Source organism: Megalops cyprinoides, chromosome 11 (genome assembly GCF_013368585.1).
Source record: "Megalops cyprinoides isolate fMegCyp1 chromosome 11, fMegCyp1.pri, whole genome shotgun sequence".
NCBI lineage: Eukaryota > Metazoa > Chordata > Actinopteri > Elopiformes > Megalopidae > Megalops > Megalops cyprinoides.
Window position 1 is genome coordinate 26,220,764 of NC_050593.1, and position 11,040 is coordinate 26,231,803.

Below are 11,040 nucleotides of genomic sequence, written 5' to 3' on the forward strand. Positions count from 1 at the left end.
CGGGGGCGGGGTTTAGCCCGCTCTCTCAACAACTGATTGAGAGTCAGTGAAATAACGTCATGCAAAGGGTGGAGCCCCAAAAGAGTGTGAATGGGCCAGTTGCTAACAGTGCGCACTCATATTATATTGGTCCAAAGGCAACATAATACATGCTCTATCCAATCATAGGACTGTACAGTTAGAGAAAAGCACCGCGGCCTATCAAATTCCATGATGTATAAAATTCATATACAAAACCAAGGAGGTTTATTGACAGAACTGATGGGCAAGGTTACAGTTTTGTGGTGTGGTCTACCACATCAGCCTGATGAACATTCATGAAGTCCTGTGGAGGCTGTTGCTGCTTTTTTCAGTGGTTTTCCCCTTATTGCCCCGGCCTTTTATTTAGATTAATAATGGCATTATTTTTAGTGGCTTACTTGCTTGATTTTACTTGCAAGCTTGTGGGATCAATGAACCGGTTGTGTATGACTTGAGTGAGCCCGTCATGAAGAACGGCGTTTGCTGAGTAACCACTCCGTCTGTCCTCCCAATCGGTGCTGCAAAACTGCTACCCTGAAATTAGCCTAGTGACGAAGAGATGGCAGTCAGCTAAGGATGTGTTCTTCTGAACCAAGGTCTAGGGGATTAACGTTTGACCCTTTTAAAATAGCCCTAAATCTAATTACTCTAAATACTCTCTGAAGTGTCTATACTGCCTAAGGTGTCTTCAACAGCCAAAGGAAAAAAACCTTCTATCTCTGCCTTGTGCGCATTTCTCATGTTTGATTACGTGCTACCTGTATTATTTACATAGGCAAAGCTCTGAAACATGCTCTACAGTAATCGGAAGGAACAGACACATGCAAATCACAGACAAAATGAGTTACGCAGGTGAGAACTGCATGCATGCCCACACAGCCTTTTAACGGGGCCCTACAGTGGCCTCTCTTACTTTAATCGCTTTTTGGTTATATATTTTAGTCAAAACTCAGGTGACTACCCCCACGCGGTACACTATGACTGGTCAGAGATGTAAAGACTGTGGGTGTGTACTGGGATCCTCTTCTCCCAGTATGGGAATGGTTGGTGTTGCCTTCTGCAGCATTGATCACTTCAGTCACTGAGAGAGGAAAGAGTACATTTCTGTAACAGCAAGACAAATAGATCTCTCCATCAAAGTGAGACAGGACAGTGAATGTCTTCTCACCAAACAAATGCAGAGCAGATTTCTCCATGACTGAGGGAGGTGGGACTAAATCTCTCTATCAGAAAGAGAAAGTTGTAGCATAGAACACAGACAGAACAAAGTAGATCTATTCACTGCAGAGAAATAAGGGAGGAGATCAGCAAATCTCTGATAGAAAGGAGGGTAGATTTCTTCTTCTGATGGAGGAAAGCACAGAGCACTAGTAAAAGAGAGATCATTAGAACTCTTGTACATCTCTTCATATCTAAGCAGTAGATCCACTAGGTAGATAGGTAGATCCACTCAATCCACCCAGAAGGTCAATCCTGAGTTTTCAAAAACTTCAGGATCTGTTTGTCTCAGTGAAGAGAATACATTCCTTCATTTCAGAAAAAATGGGAGAGAGAGGTAGAATATGAGAGAATGAGATGATTGTTGTCTCTGAGAGAGAGGGCTATATGAAAGAAGAATTACTGAACGCATAATGAAAGTGGTGAGGTACCATGAGGAGAGAGGGGTAAGAAAAATAAAAGCGACTAGCTCCTAAGCAGCTCTAGAGCCTGGGTTTGATCCCAGCCATGCCGTCAGCCATCAATGACTGGGAGTCCAGGGCAGCAAAACAAACTGGCTTTGCTCCATGGAGGACAGGAATGGGTAGGTCAGCCAGGATCCCCTTATCTCACCACTCTCAGGCGCTTTGCTCGGGTGACATCGACAGAGGAGGGCCTATCCTCAAATGAGCACCCGCTCTGCTGTAGTGTGCTGTGTGAAAAATAGCCGTTGGCTGAGTGTGAGTGCATCAGAGAGACACACATTCACCCTGTGGGAGTGCAGAGGCTGTTGCAATGAGACAAACCCAATATAAATGTGGAGATTCCAAAATGGAGTTGCATAAAGGTGGAATAAGCATTTAAGAGAAAAAAGGGCCCCTTTTCAATGAGGTGAGAAAGGGATGAGCAACGAGAGAGGAGATTGGGAGACTAAGATAAGATGTACACAACATGTTGAGCATGCGGAGCTCGGACTCAGTTCTTAGTTTGTTTGCTTCCTCCGTGACACCGGTCATGGTGTCAGGATAGGTGGTGGGAGAGGACAGGACAGGGTGGAGCAAGAGTCAGAAGTCAGGAGTAACGATCCAGAGCCTGACAGATGGGGATTAGCATGTGATCAGCAGTTGATCCCTCACTCTGCGCTTCCTCCAGCAGGGGTTCACAGTAATCACAGCCTGCTTGCCTTCTGTCCTCTGAAAAGCAGAGAGAAGCAATACTGACTCCATGATGTTTCCCTGAACTGCACTCAACCCTGAGTATAGTCAAAAGTCACCCCTTCCATCCTCTGTTATTTTCTGTTTTGTTCTTTTTTTTGTAAGAAGTAGACTTGATATTGTCTGTCAGCAGCACACCAGAAGGCCTGCTGTAAACTGTTCCCTAAACAGACTGCACCAACAGTGCCTGTCTTCTTTAACAGGCTGCACTGAAAACCTGCTGCACTGTAAATGACACCAAAAGCTAGGCTCTTCAAAAATGGAATCCCGGTTTCCACAGAGCTCACAGAATAGGTAACAGTGAGCTCAGGAGACAATTGTGAGCTCACAATAAAGCTTTGATTGAAGTCACAGTGGTGCTATGAGTAAGCTCACAGCGGCGCATGGGCTGAGCTGAGCTCACAGGAAAGCTTTCAGTGAAGTCATAGTTGGACTTTGAGTGAACTCACAGTGGGGCCTTGAGTGAGCTCAGAGTAAGGGTGGTGCAAGAGGAAGAGGAAGCTTTGAATAGTTTGGAATTTGAACAGTTATAAAGGTATGTTAATACACAGAAATCCACTGTATTTCTGTGGAAATATAATTTCATTCTGGGAAAATTGACACATTACATTCAGTAAACAACAAGCTATGAAAAAAAAAACGTTATGTCATTTCTTTCTCAATGAATCACTCACGCAGGCCTTAGTACAGGTCAGTGAATAAAGGGGGTTCTCGACACTCAAGCAGGCCACAGTATGTCCAAACTCTCTTTAACCGTGATGTACTGCATTCTGAACATCACTGCTACTCACAAAGGTATATCAATTGCCAATCAAAGTCTTTCAAAATTCCACATACTATTTTTGCTGTAAAGATGTGTGCATATTAATTCAAAATGAAATAAGATGCAGGGGATTAACAAAACACAAACATTCTCTCTCAATATTGTACTAAATGTGTATCAACATGGTAACAATCTAAAATGTTATAGAGACATTGTAGTAATGCTCTGTGGTAACCAGTGAGTGCCAGTAGGTTTTATGTGTACCAAATATCTGGATGAATTTGCCCAGAGACTCTCTCATCAAAACGAATAGCTGTTGAACATGTTGACCATTTGGAGTGCCACAAAAAAGCTGGGAAATTGCTGTGTTGCGAGTTTCTAATTTTGTTCTTCCCCCACAGGTGTACTGAAATGCCCTTCTAATTAATCATTGCTCATACTTACACACTGTGCACCTCAGTCCAATAAATCATTATTTTTCCATTTACTCAAGGTGTGCTCCTTTGTGTTTTACTTCTACACGTTTCTGGGTTCTCTGGTTCGGGATGTGTGTAAACAGGATGGGCACACAAATCCCAGACTATGCATGGGACAAGGATAATTTCAGTATACACAAAATATCATACATCTTGTTTAGAACTTTTTTTTGCTTTCCTTTGTTTGACGCTGACATACAGTGGATCTAGTTATCTCTTAGGAAGAGGTCGGCTCAGCAGCTCCACACTGACACCCCGTGGCTACAGAGGGAAACGTACTTGTGCAACATGCCAGGATAGAGCCAATGAAATCACTAAAAAATACGGCATTTCACCCTCGACAATGGGGTCACAACAGAGCACAATACAGAAATGTGAAAATAGCAAATGCAAATGTGGTTTATTATGAAGAATTGATACATGGCTTTATTGCACGTTGCTTTGGGAGTGCACAAATTGGTGTTTGGCCACCTCAAAATAGGGTCCTCCCGTGTGAAATGGGGTTTTCAGATTTTCTTACAAGTTTGCATGTACATTTGTACTGTGGAGCAACCAATATAGCCAACATTTTGAATTCATTTACGTATACATACTTGGGCACACACACACACACACACACACACACACACACACACACACACAGAATTTACATTTTCTTAGGTGGTGACATTTGGCTCAGAAAAAAACAACACATTCTAAAAACACTTTCAAAGATCAATGATCACGTCATTGCAATTTATTTATAGAAACTGTGGATTAGCTGTTGTGCTCTAGAGCACATCAAAGGTGGAAATTACCCTCTTTCATCCAGTTGGACCAGTTCATCCAACTGGACCAGTTTAAGCATTCTCATATCCAAAAATCGAAATTTTGGAACCAAGCCCTTACAAACATAAATCATTTAACATCAACGTTACTCTATCATATTTAGTAAAAATGTAACTCATATTCCACATCTTGTGCAGATAAAAATCTACAATATCTTGAAGATACCTGGTTAGGCAAATGACCTAAATTATTCAGTTCTAAAAACCCATTTAAAATCTTAATTAGAAGGTTGGGTTATATTGCTGCGATTTGATTAGATTAGGTTAAATAGATTCGATTCAAAAATCTAAGATTCACGCCAGGCTCTGAAATATTTCACAAGGAATTATGTGTTAAAAGTAGTCTTGAAGTAGTCCTCAAACAGACTTGAAAACAACTGGTGGGGACGCAAACAAAAAAATCTGTACCTATCTAACAACGGCTGCATCATTGACTCCAAGCCAATGATGCAGCCATGTTCTTACACAGACAACATTCAATGAAATAAAATTATTTAATTAAAATACAAGCTACGGAGACACTACCTCCAAGCGCATCTAAGTACAGTAATACGAGTGTACAGGGGAAGAAAAAGGTGTCGTATCCCTTTAAGTGCTCCCCGGTCTCTAGCGCTGTGTGAATGGTCCTCGGTCTTCCCATCGTTGCTCCGCTTGTTGTTTTCATAGTCATTCTGTCGGGTCATGGCTGCCAATTCCACTGAAGAACCGTTCCCCTTCCATGGGTTGCTTCCCAAAAAAGAGACCGGTGCCGCGTCTTTCCTCACCCGACACCCAGAGTACGATGGCCGGGGGGTCCTTATCGCTATCCTCGACACCGGCGTGGACCCGGGGGCCCCGGGCATGCAGGTAACTCCAGCAGGGGGATGTAGCGGGGCAAGCAGGCCGCACTCGGGCAGCCGGGGGAAACCGAGCGCAGGCACAGGGCGGAAAGACGGCAGCACGGCATGGAACAGTGCGCTAAGACATTGGTGCTTTGCCAGAGGCCTTTCTCTGGAGTCGCTACCATTCTATGGAGTCACTTAGCTAAGGACTGTGCTTTGTCATCCGGGGCTTGATCATTTTGCCATAATGTCATTTTGTTTGTTTAAGGAATTGCTCTTTTTCAGTTCATTCACAGCTGTTTTACGTGAAAGCCGTATAGCTAATTAGAGAAGGTGTTACAACAGCATTTGAATTGATTTGAATGCATTTGCAGTAACAATCAATACCGTCAGCGTTAGGTTTAGGATTTCACTGGCTAGCTGACGCTAGCTAGCTACAGTACACTGTTTTCCCTCTTATGATATGCGGACTTGTGATGTGCCCATGCTATCAACTTGAGATAACTAGCAATTTCGTGCGCGGAAAACGTTACGAAAATCATAGCACAAGTTAATGTACCATATATGGGACCGAGCGGTGTTTCAGTGCCAAGTTTGCTAGTTACATGTCAGTATTATTTTACTTCCGCCGCCGTCCGTTTTTTTTTTTTTTAATCGTTAAGAGGACTCTCTTTATGCTGCTGAGGGTCTTTGGGGGTGAAAGACCCTGATAAAGGCTGGTATTTTTCCTAATTAGGCTCAGCATGCGGAAGCTTTCAGCTGCGAAGCCGTCTGTCACGCTGGGAGAGAAGGTCATATCCCTCAATCACAACACTGTCGACAGCGCTTTTATTAATTAATAAAGAGACAGACTGTGACACGCAGATATTATAAAAACACCTAATGAAGACTTTTAAAGTGTAAGTGTAGTATGAAAGCCATACTCATCTGTTTTGCTTGGCCAGCCCTTAGGTATCTAGTAGATTGATGCGGCTGTGCAGTTCGTTACACATCCCAAGCTGACCAGGTGTCTTCTGTGAATCCTCATGATTACAATACCTTACACGTTTTTTTTTACAACATAAATTCATTTTACAATGTGCATGTTTGAGTCTAGCAATTTAACTAAATGCTTTGATCAACATCTACAGTGTACCACTCTAGATTTCAGTTTAATGCCTAGCTCCTTAACAGTTCTCCACAATGCCTAGGATTCAGACATTCATGCTGGATCAAAAAATGGGATAGTCCGGCTTCAGTCAAATGAAACATGGTTTTGGACTGGCAGATGTAGGCCTATATATATTTATCTAAAATTGAAGCTTTGAAGCTTGAACTTTATTTAAAGGAAATTTTTTTAAGAAAGCATCAAGTGCTCTATCATGTTTCCATCATGTGTCTTGTACAGGCGGTGTGTGCCAGTAACACGTGACTTTGTGCTTTAGGCTTGTTGCGTGTTTCTGTGCATGTCAGTAGCGTGTGCCTGTGTGCTCCATTCTGTGTGTGAGTCACTTGTTCCTGTGTCCATATGTTTGATCTAGACCACAACGGACGGGAAGCCGAAGATCGTGGACATCATCGACACGACAGGAAGCGGAGATGTGAACATGTCCACTGTGGTGGAGCCCAAGGACGGCACGGTGGTGGGGCTGTCTGGCAGGACGCTCAGTGTGAGCTTTTAACTTTGTGACCTAACACACCCTGCCTCACCTGTGTCTGCCGTTAGTTAATGATAAGCCTGGTGGTGATCTTTTGGTGGTATTTTGTGTTTCGAGTAACAGCACAGCAGTACAAATGACAGTGAGGTGTGTGAAACCACTGAATGATTTGTAAGGCTGGCCTTTGCCTTGACCTTGTCTCTATTCACAGATCCCGAGCACATGGGTCAATCCATCAGGGAAATATCACATCGGGGTCAAGAATGGCTATGAGTTTTTCCCTAAAGCTTTGAAGGAAAGATTACAGGTAAGCTGATCTCTGTGTGGGCACATGTTTCTGGGTTTGTTTTGAAAAATTGGCTGTGTGTGTCTAAGAGAGAGACTGATGGATGTGTGAGACTAATGTGTGTGTTTGTTTGTCATTCACAGAAGGAGCGTAAGGAGAAGATATGGGACCCTGCCCACAGATCCGCACTGGCGGAAGTATCCCGTAAGACAGAAGAATTTGAAAGCGCACACCCCTCCCCCTCTCAGGTAAGAATCAACCAGTCTCTGTCACTGGGTTTGAGACACCGCTTTCACTCGCACTGTGTGTGTGTGTGTGTGTGTGTTGCACATGTCTGACTGTTTGTGTGCGCGTGTGTGTGCGCGCGTGTGTGCGTGTGCGCGTGTGTGTGTGCGCGTGCGTGTTGCACATGTCTCACTGTGTGTAATTCCTGCAGATGGAGAAGCTGTGGAAGGAGGAGCTGCAGTGCCAGACGGAGCTGCTGGCGTCTCTGGAGAAGAAGTACAGTGACCCCGGGCCTGTGTACGACTGCGTGCTGTGGCACGACGGGGTCACCTGGAGGTGAGAGGGCAGCAAAGCTTCACACCATGCTGTCTGATCCGCAGCGGGAGGGTGTTGGAATAGCCATGAAACCATGACTTGACCAGTCAGAAATCTGACTCCAGAACTTACGCTGTCTGTGCGTCTGGAAGGAGACAGAGACAGTGTAGTGTTTCGAATACAAATGGTGTTCTGTTAGAACTTTTTTTTTTCTAGTGGTGCTGAGGTGTAAATGCATGTTACATTACATTACATTCGTTTGTGCTGAAGTTGCCCTGGATAAGGCCATTTGCTAAATGAATATAATGTTACAGAACAGTGTGTTTAAGTGTGTGGTTGTTGGTATGTTACAGGGCAGTGTGTTAAGTGTGTGTTTGTGTGTGTGTTTTACAGGGCAGTGGTGGACACCTCCGAATGTGGAGACCTGGCATCCTGCACTGTGCTGAGTTCCTTCAGAGAGAGACAGGAGTATGCGTCCCTTGGAAACTCCGAGATGCTCAATTATTCTGTCAACATCTATGATGAGGGCAATACTCTGTGCATTGTAACCAGTGGAGGTGAGTGTCAGAATCCTACAGATGCAACGAACCACAGATGATACCCCTACAGTACACAGGGGAACCAAGATGGTATCAGATGGTATCAGAATTTGAATCTCACAGAGAAAGCAGTGGTTTTGTGTATATGTGTTGTAATATGAAAGCATCAATGTTTTGACCATGCCATATCAAGTACTGTGGTTTCATCATTCATGCAACAGATCATTGGGTTGTCTGCTAACCATAAGTGCTGTAAAATCCTTTTACAAAACTTAAAATGAAACTGTTCTTTTTTTCCCTCTGGATTGGCTTGTGCTAACCTTTTCCACTGAAAAACATTCAATATCGAAAATGTTTCGTTCCATATGTTTTTCCTGAGCTTTAACACCTTACTTACTTTACTTTAACACCTTACTGTGTCACTAGTAAGTCTCAGAATAGAAGTCATGTGACCTATGAAAGCGACACATAGCTAATTGGCATGTCAAGGAAGGTGGTCTGACTACCACATGTGAGGTGCAGCAAAGTGTTGGTGTTCTGGTCTTATTTCTCTTGTGCCTGGGGTCTTCCTCTGCAGGTGCTCACGGGACACATGTGGCCAGCATCGCGGCAGGGTATTTCCCCGAGGAGCCAGAGCGGAATGGTGTTGCCCCTGGGGCACAGCTCCTCGTTATTAAGATCGGGGACACTCGGCTCAGCACCATGGAGACGGGGACGGGCCTCATTCGTGCGGTAAGCCCCTCGCGCCTCAAATGTCATCCCCTGAGCGGAATACTAACTCTGTCTCTGTCTGCTTGTCCAGCAACAGCCAGATCTCCCTTTCTGCTGTGGGCGCTCCAAATCATCTTCTTTCTTACCCTCACATCCCATGTCTTTCTCTCTTCTTCCCTGTATGCACAAACCTCTCTCTGTCTTTCTCTGAGATAGTTACCCAATCCCTCTCTCCCAAACAACACAGTTCATCTGCATATATGTCCATCTGGAGGACTCCAGAGTTTTGTGTAGTATACTGTTTGACTGAATTGTTTGTGTACTGTGGGTCCTGTATTGCTATAGTAACACACAAGAAAAAGAGTGAGCTTGGGGAGTCAATCATGCTAGCTAAATGCAATGAAGCAAGAAGAAGATGATTTGATGACCCAAAAGGAAACTATGTCAGGTCTCCAGTGATGCACACAAGCTGGAGAGCTTGTGGGGTGCTGCTGTGACTATCACTGTCACACACACACTTACATGCCATTGCTTAGGAGCACTGCAGCTAGTGCTGCAGCATATTAAGCCCCCGCTAACACTTTCTTTCTATCACTACCCCATTGCTCTGAATTCAGGATGCTTAAAGATAATTATGTCTATGAATGATTATTAATGTATTTATGTGTTACTGCTTCATTCTCTCTGCAGATGATAGAGGTTATTAATTACAAGTGTGACCTTGTGAACTACAGCTATGGGGAAGCCACTCACTGGCCAAACTCAGGGTAAGGGGAGAGTGCATGCCGTGACCCTTAACCCTTGACCCTGTGACCTGCATGAATCCAGAGGCAGGGAAGGGGGTGTTGGTAAATTTGGAGTGATTTGGCTTAGCTCTTGTATAGGGCTGCTTTTGTGCATCTGTGAATGCTAGTAAATTATTTTTGCATCGTGTGTATCATCATTGTTTGTGTATGTATGTTGTGTGCATGCGTTACTTGTTTGTGTGTTAGGTATGTTATTTGCTTGTGTTAGCTGTGTGTTTGTCTTGTGTGTGTATGCTTGTGTGTCTGTATCTTGAGTGTATATCTGTGTTTAACGCTGGTGTCTTTTTGTAGGAGGATCTGCGAGGTGATCAGTGAGGCAGTACAGAAACACAATGTCATATACGTATCAAGTGCGGGAAATAATGGTCCCTGCCTCTCCACCGTGGGCTGTCCCGGGGGAACCACCAGCAGCGTGATAGGTGAGTCTCCTGCCCAACCCCACCCAGGGTGAGTGTGTATGAGGAGTGTGACCCCTGGGTGGGGATGTATGGAACTCTGCTGAATACTGTTCATGGAATTGGCCCTGAAACATGCTGAGTACTGACCCTAGTTAAACTCTTAACTGTGTATGTGTGTGCTGTCAGGCAAATGTGTGTGTGTTTCAGGTGAATGTTTGTGTTTTTTGTGTGTGTGTTTTAGGTGTGTGTATTTTTAGGTGATTGTGTTTTTTTTTTAGGTAAATTTGTGTATTTTCATGTGAACGTGTATATGTATTTTCATTTGACTATGTGTGTGTCCCCAGGTGTGGGGGCCTACGTAACCCCTGACATGATGGTGGCGGAGTACTCCCTGAGAGAAAAGCTGCCAGCCAACCAGTACACCTGGTCGTCACGGGGCCCGAGCACAGATGGGGCCCTGGGGGTCAGTATCAGTGCCCCGGGTGGGGCCATCGCCTCTGTGCCCAACTGGACCCTGCGCGGGACTCAGCTAATGAATGGCACCTCCATGTCCTCCCCAAATGCCTGTGGGGGCATCGCTCTTGTGCTCTCAGGTAAACTCACCTGGACATACCTGTTCTCTCATTTACTTCCTTGCGTGTGTGTGTGTGTGTGTGCGCGCATGTGGTTGTGGTGGTGAAATATCCATTGGTGTGTGTATTAATGATGGTGAAGTGTGCATTAGTGTATGTAAATGATGGTGAATTTTGCATTAGCATATGTGCTAACGATACTAAACGCTGTTTGTATCCACCAGGACTGAAA

General features: G+C 44.4%; 1 protein-coding gene across 2 annotated transcripts in view; it reads left to right on the forward strand.

The window, feature by feature from the left end:
* Positions 1-5,067: 5,067 nt before the first annotated feature.
* Positions 5,068-11,040, forward strand: part of tpp2 (tripeptidyl peptidase 2) — an 18,710-nt gene continuing 12,737 nt past the window's right edge. For both annotated transcript variants that reach the window (XM_036540646.1, XM_036540648.1), the window contains exons 1-11: positions 5,068-5,344; positions 6,840-6,968; positions 7,168-7,263; positions 7,386-7,490; positions 7,679-7,803; positions 8,176-8,339; positions 8,899-9,053; positions 9,723-9,799; positions 10,130-10,257; positions 10,581-10,829; positions 11,033-11,040. The exon at positions 11,033-11,040 is cut by the window's right edge and continues 108 nt beyond it. In XM_036540646.1, coding sequence (XP_036396539.1) covers positions 5,180-5,344; positions 6,840-6,968; positions 7,168-7,263; positions 7,386-7,490; positions 7,679-7,803; positions 8,176-8,339; positions 8,899-9,053; positions 9,723-9,799; positions 10,130-10,257; positions 10,581-10,829; positions 11,033-11,040 — 1,401 coding nt within the window. In that variant the 5' untranslated portion in view covers positions 5,068-5,179. The remainder of the gene's footprint in view (positions 5,345-6,839; positions 6,969-7,167; positions 7,264-7,385; positions 7,491-7,678; positions 7,804-8,175; positions 8,340-8,898; positions 9,054-9,722; positions 9,800-10,129; positions 10,258-10,580; positions 10,830-11,032) is intronic.